This window comes from Taudactylus pleione, unplaced genomic scaffold (assembly GCF_031769625.1).
Source record: "Taudactylus pleione unplaced genomic scaffold, aTauple2 ptg000290l, whole genome shotgun sequence".
Classification (NCBI taxonomy): Eukaryota; Metazoa; Chordata; class Amphibia; order Anura; family Myobatrachidae; genus Taudactylus; species Taudactylus pleione.
This window is the reverse complement of record NW_028284692.1, coordinates 2,526,922-2,547,803: the sequence shown is the minus strand read 5'-3', so window position 1 is coordinate 2,547,803 and position 20,882 is coordinate 2,526,922. Positions and strand designations below refer to the sequence as shown.

At 42.5% G+C, this 20,882-nt stretch overlaps 2 protein-coding genes across 5 annotated transcripts in view; one reads left to right on the top strand and one right to left on the bottom strand.

Annotated features, from left to right (window-relative positions):
* The window catches only part of RECQL5 (RecQ like helicase 5), a 111,861-nt gene extending 93,094 nt beyond the window's left edge, over positions 1-18,767 (bottom strand). For 2 of the 3 annotated variants that reach the window (XM_088482549.1, XM_088482551.1), the window contains exons 1-4: positions 18,682-18,767; positions 17,244-17,324; positions 4,007-4,170; positions 868-989 (exon numbers count right to left, since the gene is read on the bottom strand). In XM_088482549.1, coding sequence (XP_088338675.1) covers positions 868-989; positions 4,007-4,139 — 255 coding nt within the window. In that variant the 5' untranslated portion in view covers positions 4,140-4,170; positions 17,244-17,324; positions 18,682-18,767. Of the gene's footprint in view, positions 1-867; positions 990-4,006; positions 4,171-17,243; positions 17,325-18,511 lie in introns of all 3 variants that reach the window. The other variant, XM_088482550.1, reaches the window with a different exon arrangement.
* The window catches only part of SAP30BP (SAP30 binding protein), a 48,564-nt gene continuing 46,388 nt past the window's right edge, over positions 18,707-20,882 (top strand). The window contains exons 1-2 of one of the 2 annotated variants that reach the window (XM_088482553.1): positions 18,707-18,910; positions 20,280-20,383. In XM_088482553.1, coding sequence (XP_088338679.1) covers positions 18,760-18,910; positions 20,280-20,383 — 255 coding nt within the window. In that variant the 5' untranslated portion in view covers positions 18,707-18,759. The remainder of the gene's footprint in view (positions 18,911-20,279; positions 20,384-20,882) is intronic. The other variant, XM_088482552.1, reaches the window with a different exon arrangement.

Below are 20,882 nucleotides of genomic sequence, written 5' to 3'. Positions count from 1 at the left end.
ATCCCAGCTGAAACTCAGTTATCTTCAGTTTTTGTACATTCAACAAACTTTTTAATAAAAAGTATTTGTGAATGTTGCTAGCAACACGTTTATAGAAGGGATACATTCTCATGTTCGACATTCATTTTGTCGACAAGCAGTGCCAGTATACTGATACAGGTAAAATGCAGCTTAAAGCATTTTAACTGTGTCAGCAGTACGTACAACCGTCAACATGCTGGTAAAGCAGCATGTTAACACTTCAGGTGCATACACACGTAACGATTTTTTGAACGATTTGTCGTTAACGACGTCGTTATTGTTCAAAATATCGTTCAGTTTCTGAGTTATAACGTTGAACGATAATCGTTCAAGCATGCTCCCGTTTGTAGTTATCGTTCATCGTCCATTTCAGAGTGTCCAACATAACGATTTTCATTAAGGGAAGGAACATTTTTTGTTCATCGTTGTAAAAAATCGTTCTTTATACTTCAAAAATCGTTCACTTTTTCAAGGGAAAATCGGACAGAAAATCTGACAGAAAATCGTTGGTTACAAAATAGTTACATGTGTATGCATCTTAATACTGCCAAAGCCGTTATAATGCTTTAAGCTGTATTTTAACTTTGTAAATATACTGACACTGCATACAGCTGCCGACAATCTCCTGCATGTCAACATTTTGAATGTCAGTATGCAGAATGACATCTATTTTAATGTCTCTACCTATAATTCCTAGGTGCAGATTGTTAAATGTTTATCTACTATTATGTGAGGATATGTTGGTGTTATACAGTATCAGGTCTTGACTTAAAGTTCTTGTAGTATTATGTGATGTGGAGGGCTTTCAGTCAGTTCTTCTCATCATACACGAAATAGATGTGTTACCTGAATCAGAGCTATCAATGGTGAGATGACAATGGTGATTCCTACTGCAAGTACAGCTGGCAGCTGATAACAGAGGGACTTGCCGGCTCCTGTCGGCATGCACACAAACACATCTCTGTCACCTAGGGAGAAAATAACACAGCTGATCAGTAATAGATTAAACTGGCAAAAGCATAATTAAAGCAGAGTACACACAGACAGAACTGGTGGTCCAATCTGTTTGATTGTTGTGGCTGGATCTGCCATGTAAAACCAGCTGCAATCAGGAAAAATATTACCAGCTACCCATTAAAATGGAAGAATACGGGAAAAATCAGTGTACACTGAACGTAAAGTGAGTGAAGTTTGGGATGGGATAACATTAGTGATTTTTCCATCCATTACTGAAAATGTAGTTTTTGGTGGAATTCTGCTGTTAGTGTCTCTTTTGTCTGTTTATTTTGATAGCTATAGTTATTCCTTAAGAAGCACCTACTATATATATATTTTGTGGGATGAACCAATATTATGAGGGTGCCACTTATCAATTCCGTAGTAATGAGTGCTTCATGAATATATACCATGAAGTGAATTATTGATGTCACTGTATGTTTCAGGCTGCAATCATTTAGCACTGTGAGAACTATGGGCCTGATTCATTGTGGATCACAACCGCGTATGCAGGTTGGCTGATGGTGCGTACTGCGCAATGCAACGCAGTGCACGTACGCAGGTTAGCATTGCGATCAAGCACGCAGATAGAAAGCCATTGTAGAGTGAGTGAAGGAGCGTCAGCGTTTGGGGGTGGTGACGAGGGAGTGGTCGGAGAAACGCCTATCCATTGGAACGCCGTTGCATGGGCGTGCATTAATTAGCCACTGCGACAGCATTCACAGCTTGAGTACTCACTGCGTGTGATGAGAGTTGCAATTTCTGAGACAGATTAGAGTTGCTGCATTCTGCGTGAGGGTCCAATGTTACCGATGTATACGCAGGACTGAGAGGTCTTACGGCTGTGAGAAAGCGGTAGTGGGCTTCTCTATGCTGGCTTTTGCGGTTGCAAACATTAGCATATTTTTGCAGCAGAACTGCGTGCGATTACGCAGATGAGATCGCAATAGCGTTCCAGGATGAATCAGGCCGTATATAGACTATTTCTGCATATACCAAAATAAATGGAAATAGGCAAAACCAAGTTTATAACAAAAGCTTTAAACCAAATTTAGTTGTATCAACATAGGGATGAGATCCACTCAGTTTCACAATGTAGTAAATTTTACCCAGAACCCCTCCATGTGTATCAGTATGAAGATTATATTCTACACAGCAGGAAAAACAAATCAGAGAGGTGGCACAGGGTTATACATATATTGTCTTCTGGAGCTGAATTTTTATATATATATTTATTTTTATTTTATTTTTTTTATTATTTACAATTTTTTATAAAAGCTCTATGTATCATTACTCAACCTAATAAAATGATTGTACATATATAACATACCACTTGTAAAGTGAGTTGACAGTGCATGTGAACAAGTTACTGGTCATTACATTGACATGAGATTTCTGTATATTTGGATGGGATCACAAGGGGTATATTGAATTATATTTAGCATCTCTACTTTTCTATATTATTTTTTCATGGTAAAAGTAACAAGACCCATCCAACTATGAACACACAGGAATCAGGAGGCATCCAACATCTAGCGATCACTACTCTTGCCAAGAAGATGAAGTTAAAAATGAATCTTTACAGTTGTTTCATTCATGGTAGGGCCAAAAAGACAAATTCTAGAACACAAGGGAGAGGTAGCACCCAAGGTGGAGCACACAGAATACAATACTGCTACCCAGAACAGATGTTCCACTAGTCAACCCAACAAGCTGACATTTGTAACATATAAGTAAACAGCAACTATCCATTCCAGCTAGTCTAATTTTTGTGAGGTAAAGTCTCCGTGTAATATATAAAAGTGGACTTGCTGGTATCTAACACATATACTGCCATTCTTCACACTCTTTTGAGCTCTTGTCCTTATTAGAGATCACACTCAAATCAGAAACTCATTTTGCTCTGAGAGAGGCTAAACCCTCCTACTAAACCTATAGCTGGACCATAGCATAAAAGCACAGAAATTGCTTTACAGGGGCCCAATTTACACATGACAGTCTTTACAGGAGAGTCAGTAAGGCACACAGGATTACTATCAAACTGATCCTCAAGAGTGTGGCGCAGCAGAAGAGGTCTATAAAAGTGGGAACTGCAAATTCAGCTTTTAATTGCTCAAGATACATCAAATATGGAGCAACAAACAACTGTGAGGGTACCAGCCATACAAATGATTCTGGAAGGTCTCTGTTACCCACTTTTATTCCTATAAAAACAATTTTGAAGAATACAGAAAATTACTGTAGGTTGATTGTGAATTTAAATAAGAGCAGAAATAAGGGGAAACCAGGTTATGTGCCTCTACTTATACCCAAATGATCCCATGTAAGACCATTTATTAAGAAAGGTATTGGGGCTATATATATATATATATATATATATATATATATATATAGTAGATAAGGCTAGGGAAAGCAAAGTACCTTTTTTGTTTCTAAGCGTTGCAACATATTTTGTGGGGGCAGACAATTTTTTTTTTTTTTTTTAATCTTTAAAGGTTTTTTTCATGTGTGGTTTACACATAGCAGTCAACAATCTTCTGAGTTTATATCCCCATTAATAGTATTTCTGTTTAGAAAAATCAATATTTTGTTTTGCTTTTGTTATGGAGAAACGCTCCAGGATCGTGCCTGATCCTCACCCAGGAGTTTATGTAGACCTTAATGCTGCTGCCTTAGAGCATTGCAATCTCTGGTAGTAGGTCTTAGCCTCTCTTTTCCTCTATAACATGACCAAATTTGTGACCTCCCTTGAACATCTCCCAGAAGAGCACAGGATTATCTCAGTGTTCAATGCCGCCATCAATAAATTCCAAACATTTGCATGTTCTGGAATATAAATCATGGAAAAAAGAGCTTATGCTAAATTAATGCAGATCCAATTTCAACCCTACATTTGAAATATGAACCATACAGCCTATGCAAATGGTGCAATATGACAAAGTAGTTATTATAAATAGGAAGATTTATAAAGGAAAGTAGTAAATATCACCTTTAACTACAGTGCGTGTTGCATTCTCCTGCAAATCTGATCGGAAAGAGTCAAATCCAAAGACCTTCTTGAGGACAGAGAATACTCTGCATTTGGGCCGTGCAGTTGATGAAGAGGAAGACTGGGCACTCATATTTCTGTAGTGCTGAAGGCACCTACTATTCCTGTAACAGACATAAAAGCAAGTCATCAGAAACTAATATCAAAAAAGCAGTATGAAAATAAGCGGATTTTTGGTTACTTACCCTTGAATCCTTTTCTCTGAATCAGGTTGGGGGACACTGGACATGGGATTGTAGGTTGGGGCTGGGACTGGAACTTAATAAAACTGTAGCTTTAAGTCATTTGCTCCTCCCCCCTGCAATCCCACAATTCCAGTACTTCTTTAAAAGAGTCCGGAGAGAAGTAGCAGGAACCCCATGAAACTGTTTAGAACAACCAAACCAACCAGTAGGGAAAAGACCGGTCAAGAACCAAAACCTTGCACGACTGAGCGTGAGGGGGGACTGAGTGTTCCCCAGCCTGATTCAGAGAAAAGGATTCAACGGTAAGCAACCAAAAATTCCCTTTTCTCCTTCATCAAGGCTGGGGGACTGAGTGTTCCCCAGCCTGATTCAGAGAAAAGGATTCAACGGTAAGCAACCAAAAATTCCCTTTTCTCCTTCATCAAGGCTGGGGGACACTGGACCATATGACGTTCAAAAGCCGTCCCCAGGGGAGGGAACGCTCAGGCTGCCTGACAGGAGAACTGTACGGCCAAAGTGGGCATCACCGGAGGAAAAAAAAACCTGAAAAGTAAAAAAAAGTATTACAAATAAAAGTAAAGATAAATCTACCTACAAGGGCTGCGTGGCAGCCCATCCAAATGAACCCTACTCCTCAGGCACTTAAAGATGACTGGAATTGTGGGATTGCAGGGAGGAGGAGCATAGGATTTAAAGCTACAGTTTTATTAAGTGCCAGCTCCAACCCCAACCTACAATCCCAAGGTCCACTGTCCCCCAGCCTTGATGAAGGAGAAAAGTACTTATTTTAGCACAAAATACAGAAATTTACACATTAATAAAAACACAACAAAACAAGAAAAAATCTGCACAATATATGATCTGATGTTGTTACATATCTGCACACCAGAAATAAAATAAGAGCATCTGGAGAATGGGATATATAGTGTATTTTCAGAGGACAGAACAAGAAGAGATATGGTAACAACTTACCTTTGTTTTCTCTGTTTCTATGAAGTCCAAAGGAATCATCCTAAGAGGCAAAGGTGTCAAAGGCATAAAACCTTAGAAAGGCCTGGATGGAAGACCACGTGGCCGCCTTACACAGCTGAACAGCCGAGGCGCCACAACTAGCAGCCCACGAGGGACCCACAGACCGAATAGAATGAGCCTTAACGGAGGCCAGAACAGGTAACCCCTCCTGTGCATAAGCCTCACAAATAACCAAACGAAGCCAACGGGCCAAAGTTTATTTGCCGGCAGGCCAATCCATCTTGTGAAAACCAAAGAGGACGAACAAGGAATCCGATTTCCTAATGGAACTAGTCCGGTCCACATAAACAATGAGAGCACGGGCCACATCTAAGGAAGCCTCACCAGCCGGGAGATCAGGTGTCTGAAATGCCGCCACAACAATTTCCTGATTAATGTGGAACTTAGAAACCACTTTAGGTAGAAAACCCGGGCGAGTGCGAAGCACCAGTCTGTCCTGGTGAAAAATCAGAAAAGGAGGACAACAGGAAAGCGCCCCCAATTCTGACACCCTTCTGGCTGAAGCAATCGCCAGAAGAAAAACAAATAGTCTTAACCGTCAACCACTTGAGGTCCACCGACTGAAGAGGTTCAAATGGAGGACCCTGTAAGGCCCGAAGCACCACCGCCAAACCCCAAGGAGCCACTGGGGGAACAAAGGGAGGCTGAATCCTGAGAACACCCTGGAAAAAGGTGCGGACATCTGGCAGAGTAGCTATCCTACGTTGGAACCACACAGATAGTGCAGACACATCAACTTTCAAAGAAGCTAGGTGTAAGCCTAGGTCCAAACTAGACTGAAGGAATGCCAAAAACCCTAGTAAACACGAAACGCCTGAGGATCGTAGTTTCTGGACACACACTATTGAAAATAAGTATGCCACACTCTGTGGTAAATCCTGGCGGAAGCAGGCTCGCGTGCCTGTAGCATTGTGCTGATGACGGAGCTGGAAAACCCCGGGACCTAAAGACGCATGTCTCAAGAGCCACGCCGTCAAAGACAGACGACCCAGATCCGGGTAAAGGCAGGGCCCCTGAGACAACAGGTCCCGATGTTGAGGCAGAAGAAACGGAGCGTCGATGGAGAGGCTCCGAAGATCAGAGTACCAAGGACATCTGGGCCAAGCCGGAGCCACCAGCAGAAGCATGCCACCGTCCTGTTTGAATTTCCGGAGGACCCGAGGCAGCAGTGATATCGGAGGGAATAGATACGCCAGCTGAAACGTCCATTTCACTGGAGGGCCCTGTAAGGCCCGAAGCACCACCGCCAAATCCCAAGGAGCCACTGGGGGAACAAAGGGAGGCTGAATCCTGAGAACACCCTGGAAAAAGGTGCGGACATCTGGCAGAGTAGCTATCCTACGTTGGAACCACACAGATAGTGCAGACACATGAACTTTCAAAGAAGCTAGGTGTAAGCCTAGGTCCAAACTAGACTGAAGGAATGCCAAAAACCCTAGTAAACACGAAACGCCTGAGGATCGTAGTTTCTGGACACACACTATTGAAAATAAGTATGCCACACTCTGTGGTAAATCCTGGCGGAAGCAGGCTCGCGTGCCTGTAGCATTGTGCTGATGACGGAGCTGGAAAACCCCGGGACCTAAAGACGCATGTCTCAAGAGCCACGCCGTCAAAGACAGACGACCCAGATCCGGGTAAAGGCAGGGCCCCTGAGACAACAGGTCCCGATGTTGAGGCAGAAGAAACGGAGCGTCGATGGAGAGGCTCCGAAGATCAGAGTACCAAGGACATCTGGGCCAAGCCGGAGCCACCAGCAGAAGCATGCCACCGTCCTGTTTGAATTTCCGGAGGACCCGAGGCAGCAGTGATATCGGAGGGAATAGATACGCCAGCTGAAACGTCCATTTCACTGGAGGACCCTGTAAGGCCCGAAGCACCACCGCCAAATCCCAAGGAGCCACTGGGGGAACAAAGGGAGGCTGAATCCTGAGAACACCCTGGAAAAAGGTGCGGACATCTGGCAGAGTAGCTATCCTACGTTGGAACCACACAGATAGTGCAGACACATCAACTTTCAAAGAAGCTAGGTGTAAGCCTAGGTCCAAACTAGACTGAAGGAATGCCAAAAACCCTAGTAAACACGAAACGCCTGAGGATCGTAGTTTCTGGACACACACTATTGAAAATAAGTATGCCACACTCTGTGGTAAATCCTGGCGGAAGCAGGCTCGCGTGCCTGTAGCATTGTGCTGATGACGGAGCTGGAAAACCCCGGGACCTAAAGACGCATGTCTCAAGAGCCACGCCGTCAAAGACAGACGACCCAGATCCGGGTAAAGGCAGGGCCCCTGAGACAACAGGTCCCGATGTTGAGGCAGAAGAAACGGAGCGTCGATGGAGAGGCTCCGAAGATCAGAGTACCAAGGACATCTGGGCCAAGCCGGAGCCACCAGCAGAAGCATGCCACCGTCCTGTTTGAATTTCCGGAGGACCCAAGGCAGCAGTGATATCGGAGGGAATAGATACGCCAGCTGAAACGTCCATTTCACTGACAGCGCGCCGACCAGGGCTTGCGCCGGCGTCTCTTGTCCTGGACCCGTACACGGGCATCTTGTGATTGTGACGAGAGGCCATGAGGTCCACTTCCGGCAGTCCCCACCTGTCCACGAGTAGTTGAAATACCTCTGGGTGAAGCGACCATTCCCCGGGATGCACGTCGCGACAGCTGAGTAAGTCCGCTTCCCAATTGAGGACTCCTGGAATGAAGACTGCCGAGATGAGCGGAAGGTGGCACTCCACCCAAGATAGGATGCGTGACACCTCCGACATTGCTGCTCGACTGCGAGTCCCCCTTTGATGGTTGATGTACGCCACCGTGGTGGCGTTGTCAGACTGAACTTGCACAGCCCTTCCTTGAAGAGCGTGACCGGACAACTGGAAGGCCCTGTACACAGCCCGAAGTTCCCGAATGTTGATGGGAAGAACCGCTTCTTCCGCCGTCCAAGGGGCCTGAAATGAAAGTGGACCCATCACTGCTCCCCAACCCAGGAGACTGGCATCTGTCGTGAGCAGAACCCAGTCTGGGATCCAAAAGAGGCGACCCTTGGTAAGATGTGATGTCTGAAGCCACCAAGCAAACGAAAGACGCACCTCCGGAGACAACACCAGCATCTGAGCCCTGATCCGGTGTGGTAACCCATTCCATTTGGATAGAATTAGCCCCTACAGGGGCCTGGAATGAAACTGGGCATACTCCACCATGTCGAATGTCGACACCATGGATCCCAGAACTCTCCCTGCCGAGTGAACCGACACCTGGGAAATCTTCAGACAACTGTTCACTCGTAGTTGTAGGGAGGAAATCTTTTCTGGAGTCAGAAAGATCCTTTGCTGACAAGAGTCCAGAAGGGCTCCCAAATGAACCATCCTCTGTGACGGAATCAGGGAGGACTTCTTCCAGTTTATCAGCCACCTGTGCGCTTGCAGACAAGCGATCGTCAGGTGCAGATGTTGTAGAAGTACCTCTGGAGAGCAGCCAGCAATAAGAGGTCGTCCACATACGGCAGAAGCCGTATACCCTGGCTGCGCAGATGGGCAGCCATGACAGCCATAATTTTGGTGAACACCCTTGGAGCCGTGGAAAGGCAAAAGCCTGAAATTGGAAGGGAAGCTGGCATATAGCAAACCTCAGATACCGCTGGTGTGAAGGTGCTATAGGAACATGGAGGTAGGCATCCTGGATGTCCAGGGAGACCATATAATCCCCCGGTTCCATAGCCAGAATGATGGAACACAAAGTTTCCATCCTGAATTTGGGCACTCTGAGTAACTTGTTCAGCAACTTCAGGTTGAGGATAGGCCAATGAAACCCATTGGGTTTCGGAACCAGAAACAGAGAAGAGTAGTAACCTGTCCCGCGTTGAGAAAGCGGAACGGGAGCAATGACCCCTGCTTTCAGCAAGGATTATATGGCACCCGGAATCTCCAAGGTCTTGATCTTGTCCTGAGAAAGACTCGTGCAGAAAAACTGTTGGGGGGGTGTTTGTGATGAAAGGAAAGCACTCTCTGGTCTGTATCTCAGCAGTTTGTTGAAACAGCTAAGTGTGCTAGAAGCACCAGAGAGCGACACCCTAGGCAGGAAAAAGGAACTGCAAGGGTTGTGACAGGTGCGGGGTGCTAGAATGAACACTACATATGCTACTGGCGTTGACCTGCACACATCTTGCAATGCACACACCTCGGCATAGGGGAGTAAATACACTTTTTACGCTGGGCTCTTTTTGAGAACATAATGTCATTCCCAAATTGTGCAAAATTACTAGAAAAGTGATACTAACTGTTGTCCATACATACAGAAAAAGAATAAATAATGAGACTATTGGCAACCCCATTTCTTAGATCCCATTGCGATTCTTAAAATATATATCTTGATCGGAGCCAATGAATTCCTGGTATGCTGGCTTGTTCTATAGGAATGCAATATTGGTGGATTTATACAGTAACAGTAATGTTACAATAGTTGAATTGCTTTTAGAAACATGTCAGATCCTAATACAGCATTGTTCTAAATATGACAGTAGCAGCTGTTCAGAATAAAGGGTTAACAATAAAGAGGTAACATGATTTATATTATTTATTTTTGCTAGAGGGTCAAGCTAAAACTGGAAAACAATTTTACCTTCATGCTTTAGATCAGTTACATAGGACCTGTCACAAGGGCCGCTGAAGGCATATTAATATTTTAGCACACTAAGAAGTTAGCATTAAAAAACAGGGTTTTCAATTTATTAACGTAGGCCATTTATGTGATAGTCAATAAAAAGAGGAATCCTTAACTAAGTATAAAGCAGCCTTTGCTGGTAGTGTAGCACTCCTATGAAAGCTTTCGTTAAATAATGTATTACCACTTGATTCAGAGTTGCACACAATTCCGTCTACGTATGGATGTAGCGATTTATAGCGGACGGCATACGTAACTTAGAGAAATTACGGGCGAGTCACATGGTTCTCCACTTGCAACTGAGTGGCTGCTGCTAGACAGCAATGGGGCTATTGGACCTGTTGACGGAATTGCGGGCTATTCAGAGGTGATCATAGGTAGACATCCAACAGTTTTCAGCCTGATGTCTTGCACCAAGGATAGGGCTGGTGCAAATGTGAGTTGATGATAACTGCTTTCACTGGCATAAAAAACTCTCTCCTCCGGAACCATGTTTCTAAGGAAAACCCATTCTCTTGCAGAAAGCTTACTAGAATTTGGTTACAAACTGGACTCCTCAATCAGAGATAACTTCATCTCATGTAACCAGAAGAACTCTTTGATAACTAAAGAAGCCATAGAGTATTGCAGGGGATCTTCACTGAAAGCCAGGTCCAGGGTTTATCTGAAATAGTTAAGTGAAGTATCTGCTCAAGAGGACTTTGATGAGACACCTTATCCTGGGCACTGCACTGTCTCAAACAAAGTTCTTCACATCTAGTAGAAGTAAATCCACCATGTAATGAATATGTAATGCATACTGTAAATCAGGAAGCATGTGCCCATAGTAACATCTTGGGCAGACTGGGAAAAATATAGGAATTGCTTTGGGGAAAGGTGGTAGGAATGGCGGGTGTGAAGACTAAGGGCCTGAATCAGAGGTGCACACCATGTCGATTTCACTTGCAAGCGGCTGATGCTTTCAGTCTGTGCATGTGTCAAGAGTGGCACTGCGCATGTGCTGCGATGGTCTTGTGACAGCAGTCATGGTGTGTATTCGGATACAGAGTGATTGACAGACAGTGACCTTATGGGGGAGGTAACGGGGAAGTGGCGACTAAAACGCAGACATGTCAGAAGTCCGATGGTGTCTTTCTACACAAGCGGCGGACAAGGGAGAGATTTTCATGAATAATTTATTATTGATCCTTTGTATGTATGCAGGCCAGGTTAATTTTGTTTGCTATGATAAACCTATTGCTGTTCATGTTTAAGTTTTATGTGGTCTGTCATCACATATTTTAGATAGTGTTGTGCTTCAATGCATTTATTTATACTGATTATATTTACCTCTTTCAGTGATTGCTATATACAAGATTTTAGTGATTGTTGACTTTATTATAGGCTTTGGGCCTTATTCAGTTGTACGCTATGCTGATATTTTGCAGTTGAGCGATTATCGCCCGTCTGCGCATGCATCTGAGTCGTACTGCTCATCCGTCAAGGTACATTACAGTAGTCACTCGCAGCATATATTTATGCACAGTGTTATTGACAGTCAAGGAGGGTTTGGGGGAGATAATGGGCAATGGCGGAAAGTCATGCAGGCTTGTCGCAACAGTTTCAGGGGCGTGTCTCACCCTGCGACTGCAATCCTGTACGCAAGGAGTATGGCTCCTGCATCTCAATTTCCACAGCCATTTGCAAGACCACAGTCTCACTCAGGACATCATCACCAGGCATCTATAACATTTGCATATTTTTGTATAGCATATGTGTACACATTCACAGCAGCGGCATTAGCGTACAATGCTGATTAAGGTCCTACATACTGCATTTTATTAATTCTGCATATATCAGCTGTATTATAGGTTTATATTCATGATTTTCCCTTGGCTCTTACAGTAAATGTAGTATTGGGCTTTTCGGTATTAATTCTTTCCACATTGTTTGTGCACTTAAAAGTGTCTACATAATATATTCCTGTTGCTTAGGTACCAGTTGTTTAATAACCCATGTTGTGCCATTTTTTCACCCTCTTCATTGATCCATCACACAGGAACTTTCTAATTACGTGGTTGCAATAATTTTTTCTTAGCAAATGAAGCATAATCATAGGCATGACGTCAGTGAGTTTAACTACACGGCTGCGTCTAAAAATGTTTGGCAGTCTTGATAAGGAGCAGATGGAGGACAGAAATGGACTTTAGGTTTTCATCAAGGCATCAATGTACAGATGAATGTTATGTTGCCTTGCTGCTTGACGTAATGTCGGAATACATTTCCTTTATATTTTCAGAAATCAGTCATATAATATATCAATCTTTTAGACCCATCAATCACCAGGTCACTAGGAAGCGTGCTCAGCGTTGCAGTTTTTCCCCCCATCTATGACCCTCCTTCCACCCCTCACCCTATCTGTCTCATATCTGTCCCCATCTGTCTGTATCTCTCTCTTTCATCTATGCCCACTCTATCACTTTGCCATCTCTGTCCCCACTCTCCCATCTCTGGCTAATCTGTCCCCCAACTCCATCCTGCCAATTTATCTCTCATATCTCTGTACCCCTTTTCTCTTTCTTCTCTCCTCCATCTCTTTCTCTTCTGCCCCTTCCCTATCTCTCTCATCTGTCTCCTCCCCATCTCTCTCTTTCGTCATATATGCCCCCCTCCCCCATCTTTATGTCGCATCTATGTCCTCCTCCCCTTGTTTGTAACTCTCTTTCTCTCTTCTCTGCCCCCCTCCCTTTATCGGTTTCTCTCTCTCTTCTCTGCCCCCCTCCCTTTATCACTTTCTCTCTCTCTCTCTTCTCTGCCCCCTCCCTTTATCGGTTTCTCTCTCTCTCTTCTCTGGTCCCCTCCCTTTATCGGTTTCTCTCTCTCTCTCTCTTCTCTGCCCCCTCCCTTTATCGGTTTCTCTCTCTCCTCTGCCCCCTCCCTTTATCGGTTTCTCTCTCTCTTCTCTGCCCCCTCCCTTTATCGGTTTCTCTCTCTCTCTTCTCTGCCCCCCTCCCTTTATCGGTTTCTCTCTCTCTTCACTGCCCCCTCCCTTTATCGGTTTCTCTCTCTCGCTCTCTTCTCTGCCCCCCTCCCTTTATCGGTTTCTCTCTCTCTTCTCTGCCCCCCTCCCTTTATCGGTTTCTCTCTCGCTCTCTCTTCTCTGTCCCACTCCCTTTATCGGTTTCTCTCTCTCTTCTCTGTCCCCCTCCCTTTATCGGTTTCGCTCTCTCTCTCTTCTCTGCCCCCCTCCCTTTATCGGTTTCTCTCTCTTCTCTGCATCCCTCCCTTTATCGGTTTCATCTGTCACCTCAGTTTCTCTCCTCTCATCAGTCTGTCTCTCTCACATCTCTGTCCCCCTCCCCTCTTTCTCTCTCTCTCTCTCTCTCTCTCTCCTGGCGCTGACAGGAGGAAAAAGACCTTACATACATACAGTGCTGGATAAAGAGAGTGGCTGTGTCCTGGTGTCAGGCAGTCAGTAAGTGCTATGGGGGAGTGGGGCGGAACCTCCTTCCAGTTTCCACTGTGCAACTGATAGATGGACACAGTGGCAGATATATATATATATATATATATATATATATATATATATATATAGCACTGACTACTTTAAATGTTTTCTTCTGTGGTCTGTAACACTGTAGACAATATATGTGATCCCTTGTTTAACGTCTTGAGGTACCAGTATACTCTGAGCTGGGGGCTGTGTTTTTGTCCTCGGGGGTTAAAGGACCTAATAGGTTTTTATTTCTATATTGTTTAGATGATATTGTGCCTGTCTTAGCCCTTTAAAAGGATTTATCTTTGTATTTGAAAAAGTAAGGAGAGTATTTACTTCACTGTAATTCACCTCACATCTTGGTTATTGTAATCTTCTCCTTTCTGGCCTCCATCAATGTTGTCCTCCTCATTTAAATTTATCCTAAAAGCTTCTGGTCTCATTGTCCTCTTGCGCCATATGGCATCTCTGCCTCCCCCTCTGCAAACCCCCTTCACTGGCTCCTTATCTCCCTCAGAATACAGTTCAAACTAATCACCACTCACATATAAAGCCCTTAGTCACTCCTCCCCCACCTACACCTCCAGCCTCATATCTGTCCTTTAACTCTACTCTGGTCACTTCTTCACATGCCAACCTAAAAAATGTCTTCCGCATTGACCTCCTCCTCTGGAACTCCTTCGCCAAAACCATCTTGCCACCAACCTACCTAGCTGTAAAAGTTCTCTGAAAGACACCTTTTTTAGTAAAGCCTACTTCTTAACTCCCCCCTCACCTTTCTCCTTCTCAGTCCAACCTACAACTATTTATAATTTCTCTTAACAATGGCTGCTCTGGATAAGGTCTCACTTCCCTCTTGTTCTTCCTCTTGCACTATTCTTACCACCAGTGCTCCTTGGCTTTTGTCTCCTCATCCACTTCAGCAAATCCACAAAAAGGTATTTAAAAGGAAGCAATGTAGACCCAGTTGGTCATTCAACCCTTTAGGGCAGAGTTTCCCAAACTCCACCATAACAGTCCAGGTTTTAAGGATATTAATGTTTGAGTCTAGATGGGTAAATCAAATTGACTGAGGTACTAACTTAGTCACCTGTGCTCAAGCATGGCTATCCTTAAAACCAGAACTGTTAGGGAGCTTTGAGGACCAGTTTTAGGAAACACTGCGCTGAAGCAAACTGCCCTACAATTCGACTATCCCTTTCATGGTTTGATGGCAGCATTTGTATTTTTTTTTTGTACTCATGTGATGGTTTACTGCTTTGTATTGATGTTTATTTGTTTACCCCCTGTATGACACTGCGTACACCATTGCCACTGTACGCAGTGCCATACATGCATTTATAGTGTATCTGCATTTATATAGTATATGAATTTATAGTGTTCATTCTAGCACCCTGCACCAGTCACAACCTGTGCAGTTCCTCTTTCCTGCCTGGGGTGTCGCTCTCTGCTCTGGTGCTTCTAGCACACTCTGGTCTGTATCTCAGCAGTTTTTTTGCATCAGCTGAGTGTACTAGAAGCACCAGAGCAGAGAGCAACACCCTAGGCAGGAAAGAGGAACTGCACGGGTTGTGACAGGTGCAGTGTGCAAGAATGAACACTATATGCAATTATGTAAGTCTTATAGCACAAAGCTATAGACCACTAAAAACATTAGCAAGAACAATAATACAAGCACTAGCTCAAAATAAACAGACAACTTTAAAGCTAAGCATATTTCGGACAATGTAGAATTTTTTATTTACATAAAAAGTGGCAAACAAAGCATACTATTATCAAAACTTTTAGAATAATGTCCATATAGAGGACTAATGAATATAACAAAACAATTTTCAATTGAAAGAATCCAATTGTGCTGTACAGTAGTAATGAAGACTTTTTTTTTGTTCTACCATAGGCTCTATAGATAATACTGCAGAAACATCATATTTTTAAAGCTAACTGCGACACCTCACAGCAAGCAAGACTTAAGGTGCGTATCCACTGCACGTGAGTGGAACGACTGTACGATTACAACATTGTAATCGTTCATCATCCTGTGCAGTGGGATAATGTGCCCGCACTGAACGATATGTAATTCAATGCAGGCACCCTACCTCATCCCCGAACATGCACAACCTGATCTCGTCAGGTTGGCCTTCACGTTCAGGCGATGACAAACGCCGACAACAACCAGCGGGAACGCGCATTCCTGGTCGTTGCCGGCATAATTACTGCACGATTAATGAACAATTAAAGAGCGATTGAACGATTACGATGTCGTAATCGTTCAATCGTTTATTTTTCTCGTCTAGTGGACACGCACTTTAAGGCGCACGTCCATATGCCTACTAGGTAAAGACAGTACGATTACGACATCGTAATCATACCATCGTTACCCATCCCCTGCAGTGCCTACACTGAACGATTAGTCATTCAGTGTAGGCACCCTCCATCATCCCCGAACATGGCCAATCTGACGTTATCGGCAGACTGACCGGCATGTTCGGGCCATGACTGATGTCGGAAACGACCAGCGGGAGAGCGCGATTAATGAGCAATTGCACGATTACGATGTCGTAAACGTGCAATCGCTCATTAATATCGCCTAGTGGATGTGCCCCATAAAACGTACTCCAAAGATCTACTGCTAACATTCCTTTTTTTATATATCACAACTGTGTGTCTGGCATTCACAGATTCCAATCCAATATTTAGCCTGGTGTTCTCACAGACAAGAACAATACTTAGCCTGGTGTTCTCACAGACAAGAACAATACTTAGCCTGGTGTTCTCACAGACAAGAACAATACAATTGCAATGGTGCAGCACTCACTAATGAAGCACTATCATCAGGGAGGTATTCCTGATGACAGGACTTCATTAAAGGCACTGCAACATTGCATTTACCTTGTATTTCTGACCATTATTGCAAGCCATGAGTGCCGCACTATTGCAAATATATATATTTGGACAGTTTCTATGCGTTGAACGCATTTTTTTCATCTTATAAGCCCCCCCAAGTGCCTCCTACTTTTTGAAATTATATTAGTGTTCACCCTAGGTGCAGGGTGCTGATCAGTGAGGAGGGCAGATTTAAATTCTGAAGGTCTAAATTTTATACATGATGTTTACATACAGCTGTAGTAATACATCACATCTAAAATGCCTATCAAAATATAAGTATGCCCTCCTCACTAATCAGCACCCTGCACCTAGAGTGAAGAGAAGAAGAAAAAAAATTATATATATATCTACATACTCAGACACCATATATATATATATATATATATATATATACATATATATATATATATATATATATATATATATATATAGCAATACATATTGATGTTGTGATGTATTAATTTATGCAAGGCAGTGCACATAAAAATTCTATACATCATAGATATAACAGTGTCATGTAGGAATAAGTATTGATAGAGAGCATTTGTGAAGAGGTGATATTATCCATAGGTATTAGGAACCATATGTTCTCATATTTCTAGTAAAATTCAAAAAGTGACTCTAAACAGGTTTTTCTTTCCCAATGATTTTTGTAACTGTCACTGTGTTTCCAAATCATCACTATCAGGAACAAGAAGTTGACAAGTGTGAATATTCACTAGTTTTGTATTCTGGGAGTAACAGACATGGAATAATCAGAGAAACTAGACAAACTATAGTTTCCGCATTATAAGAAAAATAATTGGCTGATGACAACTTTGAGATTAATTTTGCCCCAAATAGGTAAAATATACACAGCAAAACTCTACCACAACACTTCTTAAAATGCAGCGGAGTACATAAATATAATGAAGTAAGAATAAAATGAAACATTACCAATTGGCTATTGTATCCCAAAGGCAATGGATTTCATAACGATTACCAAATTAACCCCTGGATGTGAAACCAAACGTGCCACTAAAATGGAAAAGAAAACATCATTTTCTACGTCGTACAGTATTTTTTGTTACACAAACTTGACTGTTGAATTGGAACTATTGGACGCGCTTTTACAAAATATAATAACCTAATTTCTATTAAATGTTCTTAATAAAAAAATAGACAAGTAATATCTATATATAATTAATCCCACATATATTATCTCATATTTTATTGTATTACAAATTATAATACATGTATTGTTATGTCCACAAGTTTCCATTATTACAACATATACTCCTGAATGAATACAAATAATTAGACCTAATCACCTGTTTGTTGTTTTTTTTTTTGTTAAATAGGAATCTTCTAAAGAAAGTCGCGTATTAGACTTTTTCCTTTAAATAAAGGTGGATTTTTAAAATTTAAATAGGTCTTGTACAAAGTTACCTTATTACAAACTACTATGACAGAAAGTGTACAGTACGAGGAATGTGATAATATAATTCTGCGTAACAGCTATCAACTAAAGTTCAAATTTAATGCTTTAAAAATAATTATACACACAAAAATATCTATGATAATCTTGAGTTCGGTGTATTAAACTATTCCACCACCATGGACAAGGAGTGTAATAAACATCAGTCTGATACATAAGCCACTGTATTGGAATAATTTACATCTGTAAATGTAATGGTTACCACAAACATATCCATATGTTCTTATAGATCTAGATTCAGTTTTCTTTTAGAGGAAAATAACAGACTGTGACTATTGTATACTTACAACCATGTTACACACCGTCTCTCTGTAAGCTGTCAGACACTGACCACATACATGTTACAGTCACTCTGTAAGCTGTCAGGCACTGACCACATACATGTTACACAGTCACTCTGTAAGCACTCAGGCACTGACCACATACATGTTACACATGGTCTCTAAATTAAGGGTAAGGTACTGACCACATAAGTTACAAAGTGTTTCTTTCAGCTGTCTGGCCCTGACACATACATGTTACAGTCTCTATGTAAGCTGTCAGGCACTGGCCACAAATACGTGTTACACACAATCTCTCTGTAAGCCGTCAGGCAATGACCACATACATATTACACAGTCTCTACGTAAGCTGCCAGGCACTGACCACATACATGTTACACACTCTGTAAGTTGTCAGGCACTGACCACATACATGTTACACAGTCTCCCTGTAATTGACAACATACATGTTACGCATAGCATCTATGTCATCTGTCAGGATCTGACCACATGTTAATAACGTATATTACATGTGTGACTCCACTTATGTTTAAGTATGTTCTATATTACAATGGCCGGCTCCCTCCTTTACGCACATACTTCCCACACTGCCCTCAATTACACAAACTATACAGACGTGGGATTCTCCTCGCAAACTTCCTCCGAACTTCCGCCGGTCTCGCCGCACATTGATGATGTTCCAAGGCCGGTTACTATGGCGACAGCTTCACTTCCTTCAGGTCACCGGAAATACGTCAAAGGGGCGACTAGAACGATGGCGGCGAACAAGAAGAATGTGTTGTCCTCTTTGGCAGTCTATACCGGGGACTCGGAGCCGGAGCCAGACAGTGATGTGGAGGCTGATGGTGAGAAGCTGGCGGTAGCCTGGGGTGTGACCGGTGTATTAGTGGCTGCGTCATATATATGTATATATTATATATATATATATATATATATATGTATATATATATATATATATATATATGGCGTAGTTATAGTGGGTGCAGGGAGCCCAGAGGCTCAGGGGGCCCTGGGCCCGGGTTATATAGTTGCATGCCATTTTCATTTATTTGCCTTTTAAGCAATTGGGTCTGACCAGCCTAAATGGGGTGGCATTCTATTTTCAATGCGAGGTATGTGTAGTAGATGTTATAATGATAAGGGGGCACTGCAATGTGGCATAATCTGAATTGGAGATCAATGTAACATGGCACCCCTACAATGTTGCTTAATGTGAACGAGGGCACTACTATGGTTCATAAAATAAATTAGGGCACTACTTTGGGGCATACAATTAACTAACTATGGGGACTAACATTAGTGCACTGCTATTTTCAGAATATGAACTATTGGGCACTATTATGGAGCATACAATTAACTGCTGTGGAGAGGTGTCACTCTAAAAGTATTGATACAGGGACTGCTTTAAAATGTTAGTATGAGGTAAACAAAGTACTTGCTATATAGATATATATTTCATGTGTATGATATAAGCTTACCATCTCATCCTTTTAATTTGGGACATCTAAATTACACAGGTTCGGTTTCTGATTGAAACCAGGTGAAATGCAGACTTGAAGTCAGCGGGATTCTGGACTATAGATGTATAGACTATGGACAGTAAATAGACACCAGATGTTAGACACACTAAAGGTCGACAATGTCAAAAGCTCGATACAAAAATGGTCGACACATGATGATTTTTTTGTTTGGCCCCTACCCTGACTGTTAAGGACCAGGAGGGAGGGTCAGGCACCTACCCCGACGGTTAGGGTTAGTCACCAAGGGGAGGGTTATTGAGAAGATCAGAGCTAAAAAATAAAAAAATCATGTGTCAACCATTTTGGTGCCAACAATTTTCATGTTGACTTTTGTCCCAGCCGACCTTTTGACTGTCTAACATCTGGTGTCTATCTAGACACCGTCGACCTTTTTACTGTATTTGTTAATCCACACCCAAGTCAGCCACCCACAAAATTTGTGTTCCTAATTAAAGGGATGATGAGGCAAATATATAAAAAAAAATTGTAAAGTGTACTTGTCATGTGGTCAATGCAATACTATATAATAGTTTACAGTCTAAAGATGTATCTGCAGCTCATGCTCCTTTGTGAGCTTTGCAGTGCTTACACTGTAGATGACTGTTCTGCAATTACATGTTCCCTCTTATTTTCAGCTAACGGTTGCCGGTCACTTATGTCTTTTAGTCCAATAAATTGTTATTGCCTTATTCAGATGACAAAGCAGGTCTGGTATCCAGATCATATGGACTGGGTGACATGTCTCGCATGGAAGAGGAGGGATCCAACAAGGATGAAGATGATGCTAGTCTGCGCTCTGTAAGTAATTGTGTCTGGTCATGAGTTTGGGCAGCAGTTGGCTTAATTTGAGATGTACACACACTGTCTTATCAGTACATGTAAGCATTGGGGAGTCAGAAATGTATTAGTTTGTTGAAGAGCCATTCTTACAGACCATGATCACAACTAAGGGCCGTATTCAATTGCCGGCAAAAAGTCCCGGACTTTTCGCCTGGTGTACTTTCCGACTACATCGCTGGTTTGGGTTCTGGAAAAGTATTGCGTGCGTCCCCGCTATTTGCCCTATTCAATTGCAAAGGAAGCGAAAGCAGGGTAAAAAATCGATAAAGTGAGGTTTAAAAAAAAAAAAAAAAAAACGCACCTTCAGCAATGACCTGCAATCAAAAAAAATACGTGGGGGACCCCCTGGAGTCTATTTCGCTACTTTTTAAGTTTATCCCCCAACTTTGGTATTTTTCACCCCAAAAACGAAAGTACTTTTTTGGGGGGTTCTAAAGTGTTTTTTTTTTTTTTTACA